Here is a 26840-nt window from a genome sequence, read left to right as displayed (position 1 = left end):
ACTAGTAATCGATTAATTATTTCATTAAATAAAAAAATCGAGTATGGACACTCATCACGCACATCTTGTAAACTTGGAGATTTTCATTAACAGCACACGTTTAAACACGTGCTTATAACTGTCATTTGCTGCATAAAACACATTTAATTGATTTGGTTCATTATTTGTTAACAGAATAATGATCGTAAGTTATACAGTGAGACAGGTTTTAACACTGTATACTGCGACCTCTGTAAATGATATACTAGAGTATGTACGTAACAAGGCAATTGAAAAAGTGAATAAAGGGTTTATATTTCGAGGGATCTTGAATTCGTGGATCACCCAACCCACGAAAACCACGAACATTAATGCCCCACGAACATTAATGATTTCACAGTATATGACTTCCATTTCTTGTTATACTAAATTAACACTGTTTTCTGTTTCTATTCTACTCAAGAATGATTATTTCCTCTTTTTACCCAAGAGTTTATGAGTTTGATCCCCACTAGGCGAATATTGTTTTAGCTTTTCATAAAACCCCTCCAAAAATATTGGTTTCTACCCAGGAAACAGACTCAAGAGTTATTCATGCCGGCTCAACGCTGTTATCACAATCAAGCTAATATAAAATAGTATAAACTGAGGATGATTGCTATGTAACATATGAAATATTGCAACCAGAAGTTTTAATCTTTTATATAAGGAGATACAACGAATGCATTAAGCTTTCTTCTTCTATTCCTCCTCTAGTTTTGATGAAATGTATGCACTACATAAAATCCGATAGTTTGAATCAGAAAACCCCACAGATATTGTGCCAAGAGCCTATTCAGTATTTTCAATATATCATAACACCTCCTAATGTGCAGGAAATTTGCAAGTTTATAGGTTTTATGTAGATGAATGTTGAGATTATGGTGGCATATTGTGGGTGACATTTACTTGTCATTATTCCAAGTTAAGGTATCAGGCCCACACATATGTGAACTGTAGCTGCCTGGTGGAGCCATACTGTGTTTATATCATCTTTGTGTGCAGAAAAAGAAAAAAAAAATTATTTACTAAAAGTAATATAACAAGTAAGTTATTTGGCTTTCAAATATTGCTTTATGAATAATTTACATCTGATTTCAGTTGAAGTAGAGAACAAAGATACAAACTGTATACCATTATATATGCTTTGCTATCAGCAAGAAAATACCTATCAAATGATATCAAAGTTATATTGTAGTCACCAGTTATCAAAATTTAACATTCTAGTTAAAGGCACTCATCAAATACTAGCTTATGTGTGGGCCTTATTCCTTAGGGCCTGATTGTACAGATGTAAACAGGCTTTCACCCTGGCTCCAAGTTCCTCTTTGTCTATGAATGCCTTTCATGTGTATTTCTATAGACCATAAAGTGATCAGCTTTATCTGATGAAGGTTATATAATCAAGTACTTTAACAAACTCCTTTTGAACAGATGTGTCCATCAATAAATCATGTCAATTTTGCTTTTGATAATAACCCAGTGAAGAGCTTTTTGACCATTGATGTTAAAGCTGGAAGGTCATGACAAAGCTCTTCTACAGACTTAAAGGTTAAATAAAGATTTAGAACAATGTGTTAATAATGTTCTTAGCAAACTTTATGACTGCTTAAGGAATTGTAAAGGTCAGAGTGTTGAGATTCTAGAAACGTCTGCTCAATGTTTGCTAAGACATACCAATTTTTGTGTACTACAAAAAATAACACTCTAGTGTTCTTGTTAGTATCTACATAAAATCATGTCCAAGAACCAGTAAATGTTTGGACATAAGGTCAACTGGGTGAAATACATTTGATTGGTCAACTGGCTGAAATACATTTGATTGGTCAACCGGCTCATATACATTGACCGGCTCATATACATTCAATTAAAATCCCAATGCAAGTACCATGTATTTTTTAACAATGCCCCATGCTGCTTGTTTCAGTGATCCGCTGGTGATATTCTCTGGCGGGATGTCATATGACCGTGCAGGAAGGACCCCCTGTATCACTGTCATGACGGGGAAAACCACAACCGTTCTTGAAATGGAACACACCGTCATAGACTTTGTTGTCATGTGTGAAACTCCCTGGCAAAATGGTAAGTAGAGGGCTTTTGTGACAGGTCTGAATACTATTGTATGATGTAGTAAGAGAGGCTATATTAGAACTACCATCACTACCTTGTGTTACACCAATGCTTGTTTAGGCCATTTTTAGCTTAACTATTGGAAGAATAAGGAGAGCTATACTACTCACCCTAGGGTCTGTGTCACACCTTGGTTAAGGTTTTGCATGTAAGCACCTGTACTTTAACTCATTATCTCAGCAAATACATTGTGTATTGCATTGCTACTTCAGATATGTGTTATCAACTATCCAACCTACTTAATTAATGAAGTTAGATAACTCTAATTTGAATGTAATGCAAATGCCACTATTATTCAACTTCTGGTTAAGGTTTTGCATGTAAGCACACATAATTTAATACTTCAGCAACTTCTTGGTGTATTGCATTGAGACTTTATACAATGATACTCAACAATCCAGGTTGATCATACTTGAATAACAGACAGTTAACTGTATTTTGGTAGTTCACTCAGGTGAGCAATATGATATGAAACTTGGCCACAATGTTAGTCTTAATGTTTTTGGAGTCATCTTCTGTTTAAAAGTTTTCGTACTCCAGTGATAATAACATATGGTGTTTATGGCGCACTAGGTATTCAGATAATTGCATGAGTTTTTTTTGTCCTTTGTTACAAATATTGATATGTATGTTCCTCGTTTCAGATTTCCAAGACCCTTATGCAATAGTAGTCCTTCTGCAGAATGACCTTGTTGTTATTGATCTCACTTCTCCAGGGTAAGATGGATTGCTGCACATTTCCTGCAGCTCTTGTGTATAATGCACAACTTGTTTTGTTAACATTTTCAAAGAAATTTCTATAGTTGATTGGATACATCAGTCTAAGGTTACATTCAACTATTAAGTTTCCTGCTGCAGATTTTAAAGATTACTTTCAGGGACGTTTCCCTGTTGATTTGTCATTTAGACATTTCTAACATTCTAAAACATTTATGAATGAGTTATATTCATGCAGCAATATATTCATACTTAATGCTGCTGTATTCAGAAGTTCCATAATAAGGCTTGCTAATGCTTGGCAGGTCAGAACAATGAATTGAAATGGCTTAATGGACATGACATTTTCATTGTCGATGTTCAGATTCTTTAAGATCAAGATAAGCTTATTTAAGGCCCTACAACTTTTTGAACAGTTTAACTTTAGATTGAAAATTGCAATTTTTACAGATGTTGACCCGTTACTTTGAATAAAATACTGTTTCTAGATATGCTCAAGAGCCGTGTACATTTTCAGGTACCCATGTTTTGAAAATCCGTACCCCATGGACATTCATGAATCCCCCGTTACCGCGTGCCAATACTTTGCCGACTGTCAAACGGACCTTATACCCGCCCTCTACTCTGTCGGGTCCTCAAAACAGAAACGCTCCGGCTTTAGTGAAAAGGTGTGCCAAGTGTGATATTCCAACTGGATTTATAAATATGTGTGGATTTAAGTGTGGATTTCGTGAGTGGGTTCTCTGCACTGTAGCAAATCACAGTTGTTGTTTAAAATTGGGTTTTAAAATCTTTGTTTCCATGTCATTTTTTATGCAATGATGATTTGCTGTATGCATAGAAAATGTAATGAAATAGACGGATTATTGGTGAGGTGAATGTGGCATTACAGGTAGGTACATGCAGGTCACTGGTGCCAGCCTCGGAAGACTTGGTGAGTATGGCACCATACTCATGATAGATCCGTGCTTGAAATAGAAATTCTAGAAATAGGAAGAACCCATTCTTTAAAACCTCCATGATTAAGAAGGGTGGAATGAGCAAAGCGAGCCCTTTTTAAGTATTAAGATTTTACACAATTTGTTCAAACTGACTCTTGTCTGAAAAGTTGTAAAATTGAAATTCATAACAATAAAATGTCGTACACACTGAAGGCTGATAGGTGATTTCATTGGTTTCAGATGTAGGTTATAATCTTAATCATTAAGGTTTTTGCAAAATGGACCCATCTTATGTACCTCACAATAAGTATGTTCCTTACTTGAAACATTTATGTCATTGTACTTTATTGTATAATAATGTTAACATGCCTGTATGTTTTCAGCGCTGGCCTATAAAGGGAGGCGAGTGGGGCGCATCAACCTGTAGTTATCCTGAAATAGTTGTCACTGGGTAATTCTTCACTATTTGTCTCATACTGTTCTTTATTTTAGTTGCATTGGCCTTGCTGGCCATTTTTTTACCCTTATTTTAGTAGGCAATAATCTTGTTTTGTTGACATTGGTTTAACCTAGGTCTGTGAAAATTCAGTGGTAGGTTGCCCTTTGATCAGTAGATGACCCCTTTTGTTCTAAAGGTTAAAGTTTAATGTCAACACTCTTAGAAAAAATTTTTTTGTCTTAATAACTCGAAAACATTTTGACATATGACCATGAAACTTCACTGACAGGTGGCTCTTGCTAGTAAATGATCCTCAGGTTCAACTCTTATGAAAACTTTGTTTGCTCAATAACTTTAGAACAGTTTGATTAAGGACCATGAAACTTGACCAGAAGATGACCACTATTAGTTCAGTAGCTCGACAGTCTTAAGGAAAACAGTGTCTGCTCCAAAACTTCAGATTGGTTTGATGAAGGCCGATGAAACTTAAATGGAAGGTTGCCTAATACCAGTAGATGACCCCTGTTGTTGTTGTTTTTGTACATCTGTGTTATGGCCCTTCAATTGTTGAGATTTGACAAATTTGGTCTCATCCACTCTCTTCAAAGACCATTGCATAACCAATCTTCATCAATCTTATTTTCAATCTTGACTGGACATGTATTTTGCCCATGCTTGATAACTAACCTACTACTGAGTTATTTTATGGCCCTCAAAGTATCTAAATTTGACTTAATTGACTCTAATTTGACTGTTTCTTTTCTAATCCTTACCAAATTTAGTCATGATATCTCTCTCTTTCTTTGAATTGTCTGAAATTAAGTCCAATGTACTGATAGCTTCTTTGATGGGTGTATAATGATCAGCCTGCTGGTGTTTTTTTAATTGCTAAAATACGCCAAAGTTCACCATTGAGTCTTATTTGAAAACTTTTCAGGGCCCTTTTGCACAAAAACTACCCCCTTCTATCGCCCACCCATCACTGGAACTTAATTCATCAAACATAAGTTTTTTCTTAAATATCTAGGGACTATTTCTTTGGCTTTGGGGGGTGGGGGGGGGGGGGGAATGGGCCCTTACCCTTTATTTTTGAGGGAAAGATGAAGGTAAATTTATCATTTTGGGGAAAACAGCATGATTGCAAAGTATGTTCATTTAGAGGGTAGAATCACCTTATCAAATTGTCTGTGTAATTTTTCCGGAAAAACACCCCAGGAATCTTTACGTTTTTATCGAAGATTATCTTAAAATTCCTAAGATAAATTTTAATTCAATTATGTACTTAGATAGTGAGATGTGTAGGACATGCTTGATTGCAACCAATTGTTGACTGTTTCAATTATTTTCAGTCATGCAGATGGGACAGTCAAATTCTGGGATGCATCTGCAGGTATTGTTCATGTTTTTATTACAACTCTAGGGCTCTTCGGTAAATCATGTGAAAAAGGGATCAATTTTCGCATTGACTTAGTTTTGTTGTCTATATAAGCATTTTAGAATTCTCATTAGGTTATAGTTCAATGAAAGTCTTTTAATTTATTTTTAAGTGGATTTTCAAAGAGTTATTTTAATTGAAAAATAGCATAATGATGCTTGAATGTAAATGAAAATGTAATTGACAGAAAAATTTGAGATAACTGCATGACTTAAGGGAATTTAGACTTGATTTTAAGTATATTGTGTGTTTTCAGTGACGTTATAAGTATGTGTATATTTCAGTGGCGTTACAAGTATATAGTGTATATATTTTAGTGACCTTACAAGTATAGTGTGTATATTACATTGATGTAACAAGTATTTTGTGTATATTTCAGTGACTTTACAAGTATTATACAAGCTGAAGACTGCCAAACTGTTTGAGAAGCCTAAGAACCGAGTGTTAGAGGGACAGGAGGATGATCCATTTGCCATCTACATGATCTACCTGGACCAGGAGAGCCGCCTCCTCACCCTTGCCGGGGCCACACATGTCATGCTATTTAAATTCTCCAAGTCCGAGGCCACGCTAGAGGTCCCGGTATGTTGATAGAATGTGTGCCCATGGCATAGTCAAATATAGTGTCTTATAGTCAAGGTCCCGATGTCCAAATTTTACAAATTCAAGTTAAAGCTATTGGTCCCTGATTGATTATTGTCAATTTTGGACGCTCATCAATGATTTTTCAATTTCATTTGATCATAGCAATTTAACAAGCCAAAACTCCTTAAATTCAGGCTCCTTACATAAAACTTCTTACAATGTAACCAGTGAAATTACACTTTTTTGTAGCAAGGTGCCTTACTGTGGCTAAAATTGCCCTTAAAAATCAGGGAACAAATTTGGTTCTCTTGTTTGAGTAATTGGAAACTCCTAACAGCCTTATTTTATTTTCTGTGATTGATAGGTACATATATTTTCATCCTAGTTTAGGCCTCAATAATGCATATTTCAGTCTCTGGACGTGTCAATAGTGTATGAGGTGTTTGACGACCTGGACTCTCCGGAACTGGATTACCCTAAGCCGAGTCTGGGTGTGGCCTCCCAACACAACCATAGTGGGTCCATGGGCTCGCATAGCAGCAACGCCTCTGACTCTGCCAAGGTATGTACTTCTGCTTTTGAAACCAGGATGTATGGGAAGCATTGATGTGATGCTGAGCCAACCTGTTCTTAGTATTCATAACAGAGCATTTTTCTCATCTTTTTGTGAATGGTGGCCAACCCCCGAGTTGTGAATAGCCAAAAAAGTCAGGAATTATTACTTTATCATAGCATATTTTAAACAATGAAACAAAGCAACAAAGCTCTTGAAGCTCCTGGGTTTGAAGAGTTATAAGAGTCTTAGACTGCATTTAAACATACATATAACTACCACAATAGTTGTAAGCGTATTGTGATTTTTGAGTCTAATGTTTGTGATACATTATAATTTTTTGGGCTGGGCCCCATTTTCTTTCAGTAAAAAAAACGCCATGCATTAAACCAACGAAATGCATGTAAAACTAAGGGTTAAAGTCATAGCTGAACAAACAGTCACATGAACGTTAAAGTTATACAAAGTCCTTAGTTTCCATTGGCAGATGTAGTCCAATATAAGCACCATGTAAATTCTTTTATTTTTTTCTTAATAACCAGAGGTGGGTAGTTTCATTTCAAACCAACATTTGAAAATACACTTTCCAATTATTTATTAGGTTCTCTGTAAGATATTTTCTGGATATTTTCCTTTGTCTCATTTCAATGTAGTTATTTAAAATCAATGAGCACTGTAGTTTGTATTTTATCATAATGCCATATTCTTAATGAAAATCAAAGGTCTGAATTGATACCATATTATATACTGGGCTTCTTAAACCAACAATTTACCAATCTGGACTGATTTTGACCACGCCGGACCAATTTCAGCCACAGAAAATGGTTAAAAATTATGAATATACATAATAATATAATTAATTTATACATTCGTATGAAAATCCCATGATGACATAGTAAAAATTGTAATTGTGCAAGCATTATTCTGTGCGTAGAAATGCAACTTGTTATAAGGCATATTTTTTCTGTCATTAGAGAACTTGACTTGATCTAGAGGTCTGTTTTGTTTATGTTGAATGTTTTGTATGAACTATTTGTTCTGCTGTTGATTTCCTTGTTGGTACTAGAATAAGATGTTAGTATATATGAGAAAAAGCATGCCTTAACAGCAAAGATTCTAAAAATATGAATAAGTTTTATTCAGTATTCAATTTCAAATATAAACCCTATTTTCAGCAATCAAAACCTAGCTTAAGCGTATTATCGCAACAACAAAAGTCTGGCGGTAGCATGGGCTCATATTCGTCTGATGGGACTCGCGTAAGATAAACAGATATTCTACATTCCTGCTCCTTTTTCACACTTTTTGTCAAGTTTTTCTGTGTACACTTTGACTGCTTTTTTATCGTCATTTTTATCTCATCTTTTTTTTAGAAGGAGAAGTCGAGGTGTTGTCATTGGCTTGGTGTCGTTGATGTCATTTTGCAAATCTATAACCATTGCCAGAACTCAAAAAACAAGATATTCAAATGAAACTTGGTGCCAGATGAAAGTATTACACATGTTAAGCAAGGCCCATAACTCTGGCCTTAATAGTTTAGTTACGCCCCTTTGTCAAATGAAAATACAGAAGAGTGTTGAAGTTTGTTCAGCTGGGCTATCGTTTTGTGATTATAGACACTCTCATAAATTTCATCTTTGCTAAAGCATGAATATGTATTTCATACATTACCCTTTTTAATCAAAATAAATTTGTACATTGTGTATGGTCTGTTTTTCAGAGTTAATGCATTCTCACACTTAAAGCTTAAATTTTAGCTGGAAGAGATGTCAAAATTTTGTTTGTCATAAATTGAAAAGAGTAAGGATATTAACTTGAAATTGGGTAGACATTTTAAATATGGCATTGAACATTGATTTATGAGTAGCAAGTGCCATAGCTCTGGCTAGAATGGTGGAGTAACACCCCGTGATAGATGGACAAAAAGAGATTCACACTGGTATTCACAAATCATGCTTTTAAAGAATACATTGTAAAGGGGTGCAACTATAAATGTAGTTTGATTAAGGAACACGGGAGACAAATCTGGAAAAAATTAGTGTTTATTTTTTGTTATCCAGTACTTGTAATGCCAAGGAAATTTATCTGTTCAATTACATGTTTCCTATAAGGATTCCACTCTTTATTATAACTTAACCTGTGCTTCTAGTACCTTTGTCAAAGCAGCGTTTGTCTTAATTTTGTGAGCCTGTGACAAGTTGACAATGTAATTTCCACCTGTCCATGTTGTGTCCTGTAAATTGACATTGTCATGTTGTGTTGTTTAGTTTATTACTTACACAATATATGCAGCTCATGGGAGACCAATCTTCAGGAAGGAAAAGCACAGTTTTACTCTTTTATTTATTAACTTGTATGTTTTTCCCAAAAGCAAGCCCAGGTACTGTCACAGCCTTCAGATCTCGTCGCCATTCAAAAACTTGAACTTGTGACTATAATTCAAAAAATGTTTAAGAGTTTAAGATATTCAAATGAAACAAATGAAAGTTGTAAAAGACAATTGACACATGTAGAGAAAGGCAAATGGAACAGAAAAAAGCAGGCAAGCCTGGGCACTCTTTTTCTTACTCTTTGTTGTGTATTTTTATATTACCTTGATCTACTAGCACCCAGATATGATGTATGAATGTTTATCTTTCTCACTGAAGACAGCCATGTTTAAATTATCGTACAAAGTATTTAGCACGGTATAACGATACGTACATAAACCTTTATTTTCAAGTTATTTACTTGCAAAATTGGGTAGATACATCATACAACATTTTGTATAACAAATGCATGTAATACACAGTTACATTAATTTTAAGAAAGCAGCAGTGCCACTGAAATGGTTGTTACATACACAAACAAATGTTTTATTGTTGTTTTTCATAAGTTTACTTTTCACAAATGTAGGTTAAGTATGAAAATTCAATGGATTTGTTTGGTACGCACATTAGACTTTAGTCTTGCATTCAGAAAGTTGTTTTATTTTCTTTAATTTTTTGGTAAAACCTTACTAGTAATAGTGCTTGTAAAGAATGTGCTATGTTATAATTAAAAACTAATTACAAATCTATGAATTAAGTTTAAACATTTTCTGTGCTGTCTATTGCAGCCTGAGCAGATGACAGCATTGCGTGTTCGGCCGGGGTCGCGTAAATACCCTGCAGGCTACCATCCAGACGTTGTGTGTCTTCTTACTTGGACAGACAACGAGCATCCCGGAAATGTGACCAGCATCTGCACTAACTCAAACTACGGCCTGTTAGTCATTTAGAAACTTAAATACCTTGATGGTGTCATTATCAGGATTAAAAAAGACTGTTTGAATGTCATGAGTGATCTCTGTAGAATGTTTTAGAGAGTTTACACGATAAAGAACAAATTTGTTTGGCAGTTTCTTGTTTCAACATCTCTCTGCCCTGACTGGTGTGTAGGGTTAGGTTTTTTCTGTACTAGTATATTGATGCAAAATACTTGTTAATTGTTCAGATGTGCACCTGTTTGGTCAAATACTAGTTGTAGCAGATGTTAACATCACACTCATTCAAATCTTTGTACAAAGATTAATGTTTTTTTTTTTATATGAACATGCTTCTATAATATATTTCAGGTTAGCGTTTGGTAATGAGTCTGGCCTTGCTATTGTGGATATTGTACAGAAGTCCTGCCTGCTCAACCTAGGGACTCCAGATTTATATGGTATATACATGCATAGGTTATACATAGGTTATATATATATATATATTTCAAACAGGTTTAAAAGTTTAAAAAATGGAGCAAATGGATGTGGTATGCATTAGTTAATGAATTTTTAGGAAAATATATGAACAAGTCCCGGAACAAGAGTTTACGTGTTTGTACCTTGACAGTAGAGTTGCCCACTGGTCTGTCTATTAAAGGGACTGTACACCAGATTGGCACCAAAAAAAAGTCGGAGACCGGGTTCGAACTGGTGTCGCCAAAATTGCAGTCCAGTGTGGTATCCACTGGGCTACGACGTCTAACCCTCAACAGTTGAAATATTTAAGCTTTACACCTAACTTGGTAATATCACGTGATAACATCAACTAGCCAATCACGCATAAGGAATGAATTCTACCAGGTAGATACACCTAGTGATCTTTTTTAATGGAAAAATCTGAAAAAATTGTGAAAAATAAATTAATTATAAACTATGTGGTACTTCAGTTAGTAAGTTTGAATTTCAATTTTCTTTTTTTTTTCTCGCTATTTCATCATATGGAGTACAGTCCCTTTAAAGAACACACCATTAAAAAAAACACATCAATAATAGGAGTGAGCTTGTTGGTCAGGGTTTTTTTTTTTGTATTTTCTGGATGAAAAATCATGAAAGGATTGCTAGACTTAAGAATTTTTTGGAACTCATGTTTGACACCAAAGAAAAATGTCAAGTTCGACTTTTGTTACAAACCAGCAATGTAGATCCTAACCTTCCTCACCGGCCTGATTGGCTAGTACAAATATCGTGTCAAAAACTATTCTAGTATCAAAAACATGAATTGTAAACATTGGTGATAATCAATAAGTGTTCTGATAAGGCTTGTTGTTGGTATCCGGATCAAAGCATGTCGGCACAATTAAAGTGTGTAGATAATTAGCCTTGCCAGCCAAAAGCATGACGGGCCCTTTATACCATAAAGGCCTGGCGGAAACACTTCTTGTGTTTAACACCCTAAAATTGAGGTTAAGCATGACTTTGGTCACAAACCACCAATTTTATATTCTGTTATTTCCCATTTTCACCTTAAATTATTTTTGGTAAAAAACTCCATAAAATACAAGTCAAGTTCGACCTTGGTTACAATCCACCAGTTTGATAGAGTTATAATCTCTTTTCAAAGAAACAAATTACCATTCCAGGTAGCGTGTTGGGTTATTTGTCACTTCTGTGACAGCTCTAGTTTTCTCGTATTTTATGTTGTCCCAGAGTTTTGCCTTTAAATTACTATGGAGTGTACATTGTTGATGCATGCAAGCCAATGACCATGACAAATAGAGAAAAGATTTGTTATTTTTTTTTTTTTTCATCAGCATTCTTAATATGATAATAATAGAAAGAAGGTATATGTCGTGTTGTGTACGTGTTATAGGGTTCAAGGAGAATCACTCTCACCTTCTTCATCACCAACACAACAACCACAACCAACGTAAGACTTGATATGGTATACCTATCCACCTACTTATATTTGGACCTCCTCAAGCCCCCCGGACATTCACCCCCGGACATTCATTAGTTCATGGGCCCTGGTTTATAAAGCTCCTTTTCCTGTTAGTGTACATTTCTGGTTATCCTTGCATCCAGTGCCCTGTGATTAGAATACAGTGAAGGCTTAACTCAAGACTGTTGTAAAGTCTTTCTTGTTGTTTACCGAGTTACAACCGTCTTGCATTAAGTCTGCGATATAAGAGCTTCACAATACTCAAAAGACCAAGGCAAGTTTATGCCTTGATGTATGATGTGTTTTTTGGACACATTTTAATAATAATTGTTAATTTTTTCTATTCAAAATGTGTAAGTTATCTGTCCTGGGGCCCTAAATTGATTAAATGTATTTAACTTACATAACTTAAATCACAGTGTTTTCATTGGATTGCAATAATTGACCAATTTGTAACGCCTGTGAAGCCTATCTTAGGGCAAGGATCACCATACTTTTGAACATGGACCCTGATTCTGGTTGATATGAATATCCGTGCATAATCCCTGAATATCTGTGCCTAATCCCTGTGGGTGTCGTTTCCCACAGATCCCTGTGTATGTAGTGACGAGAAGCCCGTGGGTAAGGAAGGGACCATGTAGATCATGTTGGGCTCATACCCTGTAGAGTAGTTTGACCTTTCGGTTGTTGGGTTTCTCTTTCAGTCTATAGTAAAAAAGATTCTAAGAAGCGTAAGTGCAAAAAATGGATTCCGCTTGATAAATCTCTCATATTTGATAACAAACTCGGATATAATGGTTTGAAATGCATTTGCATCTTGGTGACCAGCTTTTCGATGTACACAAGTGTATACTCTGCAGTATTTCTTCCCTGCTCTCTCTTCCCAAAAGTTACTTCTTTGTATTTTTTTGCTGCAAATACTGATAAGTTACTGGCACATTTTGTTTATTCCCTGACCAAAAGTATAGAATAGATCCATCCTCTCCGCGTAAACATTGATTTTACCAAATTAACAGTTCTGTTCCGTTATACATCTATTATTTCTTAATTCACAAAGAAATATTCATTGTTTATTTTAGAACTTTGGTGCTATATTTTTACCCAACAATTTAAACTGCTATTAAGATTTGTAATTTAACATGCCTGGTTCTGTTAAGCCTAAATTATTATTATTAACTGCTTAGTTGTTGAACTGTTTATTTCTTCACATTGTGTTGCCCTGCTGCTCCTGAATCTGTTATAAGCATTTTATCTTGCCTCCTATGTATATAACATATACTCTATGCTTACATATCCCCAATGGGATGGGTGGTGTTTTTAGGTTCGATGGACCCATACCAGCGGGCCCCTCGCTCCCCCCGGGGTAAGAAACCCCAGCCCACCCCTCTGGACGGCAGTAACCCAGCTCTCAATGAAGATGGTGCTAGATCACCCACCAGTGATCAAGTAAGTTCAAAACAAATATACATCAACTTCAGATGGATTATGTCTTAAAAGCAGGAATAATTATTTATGGCATATAGTAATTAGATCGTCTGTCCGTCAATCTGTCCCTATGGTTCCAATGGGGCCAAGGGATCTCAACCTTGGATTAGACAGGCTGGAAATGTTCCGATTTGTGACCTTAGCCAGTAGGGATAATTTTTGGGAAAATACTTAACAGAACAAGATGAAACTTCGCAAGTTTGACCGAGGCAAGCCTGTGTATTGATCTAGATCATAGAATAATCGATCATGGTAAACAAACATGTATTTTAACAGGTGTTTGAGATTTGTGCCGTGTTCGGAAATGTACCATCAGCTAGTATAGTTTTTGGTCAGTTGGTCAATAACTGAGGAACATTGTGCCTATAAACCTCATTCTCGATGGGCAGTTTGAACTTGAATCCTTGCATAAATACTCTTATACTTTGTAGAATGTTTACATACATACATGTTCAGTGATGCTCACTAGTCTCATTTCAAGTAAAACAGGCAGAGTTTGAAACCACTCAATCTTGCAGTGAGATATCAATTTCGTGTTCATTCTTTGCTCTTTAGAAATGTTAATCAATATTTCCAAATTGCATGAGAAGGTAGGACAGGTCGTCATGAATTATGTTAGATACTGAAGACTATCTGTTCATATAGTCCCAAATACTAATGGCTATCTGTCCAGTCATACCTGTTTGGGGCCATTGTCAAGTTCCTGTGACAGCGTTTGTTCCAGTTTGACTTTGACATTAACTTAATTAAAAATTGAAAATGTAAATAAAAAGATAAAATATTTGATACTTATTTGCTAAAAACTTTTCAAAGTTGTCAGTGAGTTGTATAGAGATAACTTAACAAAAAATATGGCTTGATTATCTATAACATGATTTAGACCATGCACAGAAAGAAATATAGTAGTGTTTAGTTGAGCTTGCCGTAGTATTTGCAAATGATCTTAATTTATGTGAGCTGTCATTTGTAGGTTGTTCAGAATTTAGAATTCTCAGCAGTTGGATTTGTAAACTACAGAACACAACCCAACATCAATACTCATATATACCTTGTTGTATTACAGGCATACAGTGTACATACGTTTTTACAGAGGCCATAGAGTGGGACCCATTGTCATTAATCATGTGTACCTTGTTGTATTTCAGACATACAGTGTTTATGTCTTATAGAGGCCATAGAGAGGGACCCAACTTCAATTCTCCTTTTTAGCTTGACTATACTTATAAGGAGGCTATTCTACTCACCCCTGTGTCGGCAACCAGTTAAGGTTTTAGGGCAAGTTGGCATTTTCACTTATAAGTCCAATACTCTACATTCAATTCACTTTATACTTCACATAGTTGTTCAGGACCATCACACAAGGAGGTTACATAACTCCATAGTATCCTAAATACAAATTATGGCACCTGATTGACTTAGGAACTTAGGTTAAAGTTTTAGTGCACAAGAAACTTAGGTTAACGTTTAGGGCATATTGTGTCAGGTTAAAGTTAGAGGCAAGTAAGGTTCAAGGTCACTGTTACTCAAAATAGAAAATTGGTTGGTACTGAATAACTTTAGTTAGGGTTGATATTATGCGACCAAACTTGGTATACAGGAAGAATTAATGATGACCTTTTATGGGATTGCGTTTGGAAACCTTTGTGTCAAGGTCACTGATACTTTAAATAAACAATAAAACAGTTGAAAGGTCACTGTTATTAAAATTAAAAATAAAACAGTTGAAACTGAATCTCACAATGAAGGCTTAAGTTCTTTTGTCAATCATTGAAAACCTGGTTTTGTTGCATTTTTTTTACTCTTCAATTTGAATTTTGTTTTGCTTTTGACAGGCACATGTTACATCATTATTGTATTCATTTCTAAAACAAAGTGGCGAGCGCTGTCCTACAACAGATTATTGTTTATAATAGGCATTTGGTGTCTATGTTTCACAGGGGTCCAATTCTTATTAATTGCTTGTTTGGTTTTCAAAGCAGAACAGTATATGTTTTGTCATTATAAGCTCTCTGTTGTCAGCAGATGGCCTTGGCCAACTCACTCTATACCTAACCTTCTCTAACTGAGAAAAACAGATGAACTATGGCGTCCGCTTACAGAGATCTTACTATATTTATTAATTAATTAAATAACTTACATCAACAACCCTGAAAAGGAGAGAAAAACAAAGAACATGCTTACTAGACTATTTTCAAAACATGCAGACTGTCTGTGACATTTCTGTACAAATCAGTTCAGGTGATCATGAATTGTTAATGCCTTTTTCTGTGAACACTCAACAGTTATAGCATGATGCTGACAATGCTGGCTGGTTTGTCATATATGACAGTAGTTCAGTTCTTACTAATTTAATAGTTACTTTACCATTACCCTCCATCCTGTCTAGCAACAATGTATTAAGTCTCAGTTTGTTGATGTTGACATTCCTACAAACAACATAATATGAAAGTAGATTAGCAGCTTGATACAACAATGATTACATATATATCCATGTATGGGATAGTTCATATGTGTATATGTGACGTTGTCATCAGGAATGAGTGCAGGAAACTGTGACATTTTCATATTTGCGAGGTATCGTTCCTAAGAAGCAAGCGGTTATAGCTGTTGTTAAATATTTCATAAACACTTCTTTAATTCAATTTTAGGATGTTGTTATAAGTCTTTTTATAATGGTATCTCTTGGTTAAATTTCATGTTTTTGTCTTTAACGTAAATAGCTCAACAGGACTCACTTTCTCAGACAATGTCACAGTTTATATATGATAATACAACATGCTATTGTGAAAGAAATTTTTTGGCAAGACTTTTGTCTTTAAGTGAACATTTGCTAGAAGTAGTTTTACACATGTTTGTAATTGTTCATATTGAAATTCAGGCGGGCTAGTTGCCTTAATGATTTCAAAGTTTTAAACCCAAAACAAATGGTTATACCCAGGGTGCTCTGTAAGACCATTTTATTATCCCCCGCCTATGAAATAGGGAGGGGGATATTGAAATGGCGTTGTCCGTCCGTCCTTCCGTCCGTCCGTCTTTCCTTCCGTCCGTCCTTCCTTCCGTCCGTCTGTCACCTGCGTTTTCTCAGTAACTAGCTGGTATAATTTCATGAAACTTAAAATAAATATGAACCACTATACTGGAATGATGCCCGTCGAAAAAAAATTGATTGGTCAATTGTCCTTGGAGTTATTGCCCTTGATTTTTTGAAAAATGCACATTCACAGCCATTTCTCAGTCACTTGCTGGCAGAATTTCATGAAACTTAAAACAAATATGAATTACTATACAGGGATGATGCCTGTTAAATATTTTTTTGGATTGGTCAATTGTATTGGAGTTCTTGCCCTTGATTTTTTGAAAAACTCATTTACAGCCATTTCTCAGTAACTAGTTGGTAGAAATTCTTGAAACTTGAAATAAATATGAACCAACATACTGCGATGATGCCTGTTTATTTATATTTTGGATTGTGTAATTTCTATATGAGTTATTTGCCCTTGATTTTTTAAAAGATCCATGTTTGCAGCCTTTTCTATGCAAATAGCTGGTAGAATTTCATGACACTTGGAATAAATAAGAACCAACATACTGTGATGATGCCTGTCTATTTTTCTATTGGATTGGTCAATTTTCCTTAGAGTTATTGCCCTTGATTTATTAAAAAATCATTGTTTGCAGCCGTTTCTCAGAAACTAGCTGCTAGAATTTAATGAAACTTGAATGTTATATGAACCAACATCCTGCAATATTCTTTCTGAGATTTTTTTTTAACCTTCAAGCACAAACAAGCCATCAAGCACCAACAAGCCATCGTTGGCGGGGGATATCTTTTCACTGAAAATGCTTGTTATTTTAATATATAATCCAGATCAAATGGTTTTATGTTGCTCAGTAGATTATTTATGGTCAATCATAAGCTATTTCAAATCATTCCAGTTTATAAGATTATCATTTACCAAATTTGATAGTTTTAACTTTGGTATTGTAGTTTTTTTTCTTTTCTGTGAGACCTCTATGAAGCCCCTTATTTCCCGTACACTTGTTATACTTTGTCATTGTCTTGTTTATTACTATTCACAGATTTAGTACCAGAAGTAAAAAGTGTTAGATGATCTTTTAGACACACATTTTATACGCAATAATGTTGTGTTTTTTGCAATACTTTACAATTTGCAGACAATTGACAGTATTTCTTTGTAACTTAATATGGTGATTAAATTGTTTTTGGTTTAAGATGAGGAAAAGACTGATCATTATGTAAATGAGGTATAAATAGAAAAAAAGTGTAGGTGAAGTTGGTGTGTGTTTTTCCTGTAATTTAAAAACAAATACAGAGTTGTTAAAAATGTCTTGTTATTTAGAATATACAAACCAAAGAAAACAAGTTGTTACAAATGTATCACAGTGATCAGTCCTTGCTTCGTTGTTGTTGTTTTAATGTATTTAGTTTCACTTTTTACCCACAATCACTATTTCTTTTATATATTTTATTATTTTTGTGTTTTTGTTTATTTTTCCTGCTTTCAGCCTGTGTCCCCTGATAGTTTAACACCACAGCCCCCTCCCCGTAGACGGCGACCTAGTAAAAAACTGGTGTGTATCAGTGAAAACGAGCGTAATACTCTAGAAAACCAGCCTCTATCAGCCCCCATTCTAAAGGGACAGTCTTTTCAGTTCAGCAATGAACATGAGGACAATGGACAAATGTTAAGAAAGAGTACAGGCTCACCCATCGAGGAGGTGGCTCCCCCGGACCTCAACCTTATACCCCCTACCCCTCTCGTTCTGAGGAAGGAGAATGAGAACAGGGAAGTCCATTTTCAGTTAAAACCAACAAACCAGACTGTAGATCAGCTAAAGCCTGTGATCCCTAAAAAGGCCCTGGCTTGTAGGACATCCTCTTTACCTTTGGTACCGATGCCGCGAGATCTTGTTGATGAACCAATAACAAGCAAGAGCAAATCTCAGTCGCATGAAAACTTTCCCACAAGTCAAACTGATCCATGCTTAACTGAAACTGAGAAAACCTTACCTCAGAGAATAAACTCAACAGATTCTGACCCCGAGGTGAAGCACCATTCACACAGTAGACACAAATACACTATTAAGAGTTTCAAAAAGAGGTTAAAACATGGCGGTAAGAGAAGAGAGAAAAGTTCAGAGAGAAACCATAAGACTATAGAAACGAGTGATAATGACCAAGGCTTAGATACTGAAGGCTCGCATGATGACCTAGCCAGTCACGGGAGCAGGTCAGAGAATGAAGAATACCCTCTCACAGATGAGGATGTACTCAGCCCCTCTGAAGAATCTGTATTCCATGAAGGGAAGAAGGACGGATTTTTTAGGCGAATGAGTGTGAAAATGAAAATGTTTGTTGGAAAGCATGATGACGAGGACCTAGACCATGACTCAGAGAAGAGGTTGAAGCGTAACGACCATTGCTACCTCATTGTTACTGACCTTACAGATGACACGGAGGGGAAGCCGCCAGTTGAAAGGAAGAGATCAGTCCAGGAAATGATGCCTCGTACCTCTAATGGTAGGTCCAGTATCTGAGGTCATGTATAACTGCCATGCTGCAGGAAAAGCCTGCATTCTTTGTTGTGAAAATTTCAGGAAATAAAGAACTGATTTATAAATAAGCACCTTTTAATATTAAGTGACAGTTGTTTCCTGATTTATGATTTCACAATATTGATAGTTATTTTCAACATTAGTATTTTTACACAAACAAAATTACTATTACGTTTGAATGCTCCTGGGCTCTTCTCTGTAGCATGGGCGTGGTATCAACACCGGGTTCTGGGAAGTTACATGTTGGATTATTAGCATCCCCACCCTGCCTATGCTTTATGTTAGCCCTTCTCTGCATGCCTCTTGTTACCTGCTAGTCTGCTTGTTTATACCCCCAATTTTTTGTTTTGTTGGTTTAGTTTGGTTTTGTGTTTGTTTTACAAAATGAGGGCTTTGCAAAAAAACAGATGTAATTTCTTCTGTTTGTATAAGTTGTTACAACCATCTTGCACTGTGAGTCTGCAAATTTACGGTAATGTATTCACTTACATGAACTGACTAAAATAATAGAGTCAATTAAAACATGAGGTTTCTTAATGCCTTATCACTGATGCTATCCTACGAGAAGTGGCTATAAGTTCACCTGTAGTTTCCAGGGAAATGTATGAAGTTAGTGTAAGCGTGATCACGGTCGTGGAGTGACTTCATGTTCAAACTGCTGTGCTATCTTTGTCTTCACATTTCAGGAATTAGAAATACTGCATTTTGAAAATGACTAATGGAATTTCTAACTCTTTTTAACAGGAAATAAAAAAAAAAATATGTTGATATGCAGGACAGTTGAGACATAAGTTTCTATATTTCCTCTGAATACATGATTGCCTCCTGTTTCAGGGTAAGGATCTATGTTTAGGTGTTGACATGCCCCACCCACCTCGTAAGGCTCGGTAAACGTGTGTAGAACATAGGTTGTGCATTCTGTGTTCTGTTCTAATGTTCTGTTCAGCTAGGGGCAATGTGCTAAAATACTAGTATTTTTTTACCAAACAATTTAAAATGAATAAAAAAAAATCATCTAAAATGGTATATTAGCACAGCATCTACTGAAACCTAGATTATTGTGACAACTTCATTTTTAGGGAATGTGCACAAAGATTTTATTCTTTATTTTAAAACTTAGTTAAAGAGGTTTTCTATTAATGTTTTTTTTTTCATAATTATAAGTCAAAAAGACCAGAAAAAGTCGTCAATTAGTTTTATCTGTTTTTAAAGATTCTGTTTTCGACATCATTTAAGAACTTTACATTGACCTTTATAACCCAAAGACCGTTTAAAATATTCAAATGAAACTTGGTATGTATGTTGCCAAGAACAATATACTCACGTATAGCAAGGCCAATAACTGGCTATATTATTTTTTGAGTTATTTCCCTTCTTCACCTGAAAAAATTACAGACAAGCATTGGCATTCGATCTGCGCCATTTATGTTATATTTCTTGAATGAATTTGTTATCAAAGTTAGTGTTAGGGCAAAATAACATTTAAAAAGCTAGACGTCTGCTTCTTTACTCAAGCTGAGCTTAACTTTGTTATGTTGCCTGGCGCAGTGTTAGTAAGAGTGCAACCTTTCTCATGAGTGGTTTCGAATTTAGTTTTTGATCGTAGCTTAAGAGGGAATGTAATGTTTATTTTTCTTTTCAGTTTGGTAATTAACAGCACTGGATTGTGTGTGTAACTGTTTCTTTCTATTTCATTTCAGAGGTTACAGGTATTGCCATTTGTTCATTTGATTTTCATGGCTCATGTTGCTCTTGTATTTTCAGTAGATATTGAGACAGTGTAGGTAGCTAACTGCTTTTATCAACCATGGATAGGTTATGGAGACATCGGTTTTGCATTTTTTGTTTTTATTTCATTTTGGACTGATTTTTACACTTGTTTATAGATAAATGGAATTTGCATGAGCCCAACAACATATAAGCCCCGTTTGGGCACAAAGCCCATGGGCCCTGAACTGAAACGCAGTCGCTCACAGGGTACCACACGAAAGTTGGTGAAAGCCCAAAACGTGGCCTCAACAGAGGACCCCAACTTTACGGGAGGTGCTGTATTACGTTTTGACTGCATTGCACCTGGCCTGTGTGTGTGTCCTCTGTATCCACTCGCTGCATGCAATATTTTACGTTCAAACATCTCTCATGCCTATTATTATTTTTTTAGATATGTTATTTAGCTTTGTAAGATGTGATAGCCTAGGTTTTGTTTGTGTTGGTTGTATTGTCGTGCAAAACTTGGCCATAACTCAAACACTTTTCAAGGTATTCAAATGAAACATGGTAAACATGTTGCCAAGGAATATCATGTTCATGAATATCAAGGCACATAACTCCTGACTGATCATTGTTGAGTTATGCTCCTTTTGTGTATAAAAATAACTGATAAGTGTTGGAATTTACTCTGCTATGCTGGGTGATATATGTCAGAAGCAGTATTATGAAAAAGCTAGGACCTTTATGCAAGGAGTAAAAAGTCGTTGAAGAATTTTGCACAAAACTTAGTACATATGTACTTGTCCGTACATTACCAGTACTACTACCAGAGTAATAATATACATGATTGTTTAGCAAATCCTTAACTCTGGCTCTTACTGAAAAATTGACAAGCATTAGTGTCCACTTGCAGTGATCTGGAATGTTGAAGTTTTGCCTTTATTGACACAGTGAACTAAGGTAAATAAATGTTGGGAATCAGCACTGTTAAGTATTTGTGTCTGTCTGTCTACAAGCTTATTAATAATTGCCTCCAACCGTGTATGTACCTTACTTTTGCTGCAAATGTTTCATAAAGTCATTATTGAGTTCTAAAAACATCTTACGGTTGAAGAAAGGCCTGGACTGAGCAATTCCCTATATGAACCATCCTGCAGAATTTCATGTTGGCATTATAGTTTTGTGTCTGTAATGTGTTTCCTGTTCCTGGCATCATGTGTTTCCAGCAAATAAATCATTCATTTGAATTTACCTTTCTGAAAGCATAAAATTACATGCTCAAAAACATTTCAATTGGCATGTGACTCATCTTCAATAGGGGTGGCCGATGGATTTTTCCAGCACTGGTCACATGACTGGAAACACTTGTCCAATTGGCAAGGAACAGTTAATTATCTTTTCCATTTTTTTTTCACTCAACTTCTAATTCCTTCCTCCAATGAATGGTGGACTGCCCTTGTATTTGTTTCTGTCACGATTAACACGTGGACCTTTTATTTTTGTTTCAGTTCATACTCTCTTTCACAGTGTTTATAGTGCCAGTGGATCCAGATATTTCACTTGGATGTTCTTGCATGCCCTCAGTTGTATTTTTACTCTAGTTACTCTCGAATTTTGCCATGTGGAAATAAATTCAATTCAATATTTTAATGAATGGATTTGAGTGTCTTGAAATTTACAGACATTACGCCCCATATCTGTTCAAAATTATTTGAGTGTAAGTTTTGTCTGGGATGAAAATTGTTTTCTAAATGATAAAAGAATATTTCAAGAGTTTATTGCCATATGAAGAAACTTGAGTTTTATGAAGATAAAATGATCCTATATTGAAGTAATTAAGTGTTGTGTTTCGTTCCTTTTCACAATCAGTGGAGGATGTTGCCTGACTGGGAAACAAGGGTATTCCCCATCAGTGTTTCCTGATTGGGATACAAGGGGATTCCCGATCAGTGTTTTCCTGATTGGGAAACAAGGGGATTCCCTATCAGTGTTTCCTGACTGACAATTTTTTTTTAATTTATTGCATGGTCAGGAAATTCATAAAGCTTAGTAAAATTGTCCTGTGTGTGAAGATCATGAGTCGGTGGACAATTTAAGACCATAGGTGTGTTATAGACGGATAGATTTTTAATCCTACCATTCAGATTTTTTCTAATTTCCCCCAGACTTAATATGAGATACTTGGTGTAAAATGTGCTATTGTGAATTTAATTAATAGCAATAGATATTATTCAAACTGCTATGTTTTCTGATCGGGAAACAGGGAATAGCTTACTGGCTGGTAGTTTTTGCTTCCCCATTTGAAAATATGTGCTCCCGATTCAGAAAGCATTTTAAAAAGAATGGGGAAATTTACTAAGGTAATAAGGAGGCATTTGTTGCCCGATGAGGCAATAAATTGAAAAAGTTTTTGATGGGGCAATTTCCTCCACTGGCAATATTTATATACCTGTTTTGTTGTTTGTGATTTTTTATTCATCTGAAACGTGGCTTCAAGGGTTTAACTTATTTTTTAAGTTGTATGCGTGTTTTGCCTAATTTTATTTAATTAATTTGTCACATTATTTACAAGAAATGATTATAACTAGGCCATAGAAAAATACTTTATAGATTCTCATTTTCAACCGCAACTGTTCAAAACTCCGCGCATAAATTTTGCATTTTATAAATAATTAGCCTCTGTGAAAAGTGGTTTCCAGACCTGCCCTACATTTTTGGACAAGCCATAAAAAAAATTATTGTCAAGTGTTTAATATTCCTGACCGTTGATGTTTTAACTGCTTTCGGGATGAATTTTTGATAATATTTTGAACCAGAAAGATGCTTAAATGTTGTAGTAACCCAGACAAAATGGCGAAATATGAGATGATAATATTATTGTCAACCTACCTACCTTATTATACCTGCAGTGAAATTGGAAACAGATTGTTTGATATTTTTGTCCTTCAAGTATTAAACAAAGCAAAACAAAATGCCACACATTTGAAAACTTGGATGAGAATGTAAAAATTATTTTTCAAATGATGTTGAAATATGATTTTTTTAATCATGTACATGTTTCAGTTTTCGTCCATTTTAATAAAGTCAGTGAGGAAAGCCATTATGAACCTTATTTGGACATCTTATTTTGTTTAACAAAATGTTGCATTTCAATAAAAATTGGGAGTCTTAATTATGTACTTTGAGATCATGAATGTTACGATATACAGTAGAGTGTGTGATTGACTGATCGTACTGTTTGTGTGTATGTCTGACCGTCCTGTGTGTATCTGTTCTAGTGATCTACCTTAAGCCTGATTCCATGAGTGCCTCTGGTAAGTTTCGGCATCACCGACACCTCGCGTTGTCATGTCTTTTTATCATTCACAGCTTACAGTCACTTGTTCCACTTTTTACCTTAGTAAAGTTTTTTTCTCGCCGTAACCCACAATTGATGTGGAGGACGACGACCAATAAGTATTATTGCTTTGTGAGTTTTCTTATAAATATTCCTGTTTATAGAGACAAACATTGACCCATTTGGATTGTACGACCCATGTACATGTGCTGTTTATTTAATTCATCCATGTTTTGTGGTGTTGCCATGACAATGTTGCAGTGTTATGTTACCTGTTTTTCTCTCAATATTTACAATACAGTTGATGTTGTTTCTCCAGTTTTCGACTTATAGTTCATGCTGTTTCTCCAGTTTTTCATCATAATAATGCACAATATTTGTCAAGATTTTTATCAATGTTATTCCTAGAGTTGTGATCAAAGCAGTGAATGTTGGCTTGAGTTCTGATCATAAGAATGAATGTTATTTCTTAAGTTATAATGTAAATCTTATTTCATGGGGCTTGATCATAACTGAATGTTTTTTTCTCGAGTTAATATCATAACAATAAATGTTATTTCTCATTTGTTTAAATAACAGTGAATGTAATGTCTCCAGTTTTGGTCATAACAGCAAATGTTGTTTGTCCCCTACTACTGCGGAAATTTCTTATGCATGTTTGTGCCATTTACATTTTCATATATACATGTTCATTAGCTTAGACTCCAACACATTTTATATTGTTTCTGTATTACAATGAAAAGCACATGTGACAGGTGTTTCCTGTAAAAGTGTTATAACTCAGTCTTTTTTTAAGTTTGTTCAGAAGGTTTTGATTTAAGTTTTAGTATTAAAGGGCCTTCTCATGTTTTTTGACACTAACAAATTTTCCCGGTCATACATCTAAAAACACTTATATTATAACTATTTTACTCTTTGCAGAAAAAAAATACAATTAAAGTATAAAAAATGGAGCATATATTAACATTTCTTGAAGGATTTCGCAGCCGTCTGTATCTTAGTTATAAAGCTCCTTGTGATTTGCCACACTTTATTACATCATACAATTTTTTTTTACGAAAACATGAGCAAGTCCCTTTAAGAAATGTTCAAGTGATTAATGAAAGAAATGTATTTTTCGACATTTCACCTGTTTGAAACAAGATGAATATTTATAGATATAATAGTAATCATTATAGTGAAGAAACAAAATAGTATATGTTTTACAATATACCTATGTAGATGAGAATTTTTCATGTCTTCCTTTTTCAGATAATGCAGAATTTTATATAAATATGGCTGTTTTATAAATATATTTATATTACACCTTTGATTTTGTTCAATTTGCACAGTTTCTTTTTTCTAGGAGGCTTATTAGATTGCTTTCCATATATAGGTAATCATGGGGTAATATTGTGGCACAGTTTTAAGTGTACTTGGAAGTTATTGTCTTCTTTAAGCTCGTCTGTTTTTTTGAAGAAAAAAAGTCGAGGTATGGTCACGGTCTTGGGTGTCGAAGGCGTCTTTGTACAGTCTTTTTAATCTTGGCCATAACTCAAAAACTGTTGAAGATATTCAAGTGAAACTTGGTACAGATGTTGCAAGAGACAAAACACACTTGTAGAGCAAGGATCATAACTCTGATCTTAATAAATTCGCAGTTAAACCCCTTTTTTGACTGAATAAACAACAACAGATGGGCGTGTTCACTACGTGGAGCTCTTGTTTCAGTTTGTTTTATATTTCCATCTGTCAAGAGTTACCAGTACCAGTGTTATAGAGTCCTTAAGTCCTTATTCTAGTGACCAATGTCTTGAAAGTGTTTCTTTGTAAACTGTAGATTAGATGAAGGTTACAATTTGGATTTACGATATTGTCTAAATTGCTCTGTTCATTAGTTTTTAGTAAAATTTGTATCCTCAAGTAGTGTTTTGAAAAATTTCATGGAAGTTTTTTAACTTGATAACTTCGCCAGAAAGATTTGATTTGTTTCTGTACATGATAATATATATATATTGTAATGCATGGTATCACATATGTTTTATGAAAATGTTTGATTCTGAAATAGAACTAGATGTTTCTCTTACATAATGTTTTTTCATATAAATCCCGACATATATCACAGGTTTTGAAAAATTTCTGAATGTTGTAAAACTGATACACTAATAGCACATGCTCAATTGAATAATTTTAGGTTAATCTTTGCATCGCTAAAGTTTTATTAAAGTTTTTGCTTTATACTTTGTAACAATTAAAATGACTTGCACTTTATGTAATCATAATAATGAAATTTGTAATGATAATTAATAATTAACAAGTATTGATATTCATTTAGGATGAAGAATGTAATTTTAAACAACAGACTATTAAAAGAATAAAATTTAAAACGTAAAATTATAAAAAAAAAAAATAATGATAATGAGTGCAGCACCCTTTTTTCTCATTTATTTGACAATACCCTTAATATACATCCTTTTTATTTGGTATTGTTGTTGTTGTACTTCCAGATAAGAATGATGGCTCGTCATTTTCGCGATCTCGCAGTTCTAGCATGTCGAGTCTGGAAAACGTCTCAAGGGAGGCAATCCAGTGCCTCGTCTTCACAGACTCATACACCCGCAAATTTGGTAAATAACCTCCCTCCCATTTCACATAGATGACACAAATGGCCTTCATTTTTGGTTTGTCTGTTTTTCAAATAAATAAGTGAAGGTATTATCATATCCCTCAATCAAATACCTCAACCATGGCCATAGTTCAAAACAATTT

General features: G+C 34.9%; 1 protein-coding gene across 11 annotated transcripts in view; it reads left to right on the top strand.

Moving 5' to 3' along the window:
- The window catches only part of LOC128236637 (syntaxin-binding protein 5-like), an 81760-nt gene that overhangs the window by 41389 nt on the left and 13531 nt on the right, over positions 1-26840 (top strand). For 2 of the 11 annotated variants that reach the window (XM_052951623.1, XM_052951620.1), the window contains 14 exons: positions 1946-2100; positions 2793-2865; positions 3383-3533; positions 4190-4257; positions 5595-5635; positions 6060-6262; positions 6678-6827; positions 7994-8077; positions 9916-10064; positions 10414-10502; positions 11915-11971; positions 13305-13429; positions 17996-19010; positions 26579-26698. In XM_052951623.1, coding sequence (XP_052807583.1) covers positions 1946-2100; positions 2793-2865; positions 3383-3533; positions 4190-4257; positions 5595-5635; positions 6060-6262; positions 6678-6827; positions 7994-8077; positions 9916-10064; positions 10414-10502; positions 11915-11971; positions 13305-13429; positions 17996-19010; positions 26579-26698 — 2480 coding nt within the window. Of the gene's footprint in view, positions 1-1945; positions 2101-2792; positions 2866-3382; positions 3534-4189; positions 4258-5594; positions 5636-6059; positions 6263-6677; positions 6828-7993; positions 8078-9915; positions 10065-10413; positions 10503-11914; positions 11972-12571; positions 12605-12687; positions 12715-13304; positions 13430-17995; positions 19011-26578; positions 26699-26840 lie in introns of all 11 variants that reach the window. The other 9 variants (XM_052951627.1, XM_052951626.1, XM_052951622.1 and 6 more) reach the window with 8 other exon arrangements.

This window comes from Mya arenaria, chromosome 6, assembly GCF_026914265.1.
Source record: "Mya arenaria isolate MELC-2E11 chromosome 6, ASM2691426v1".
In the NCBI taxonomy this organism is placed as follows: Eukaryota; Metazoa; Mollusca; class Bivalvia; order Myida; family Myidae; genus Mya; species Mya arenaria.
The sequence above is the reverse complement of the archived record's forward strand: the minus strand, read 5'-3'. Positions and strand labels throughout refer to the sequence as shown.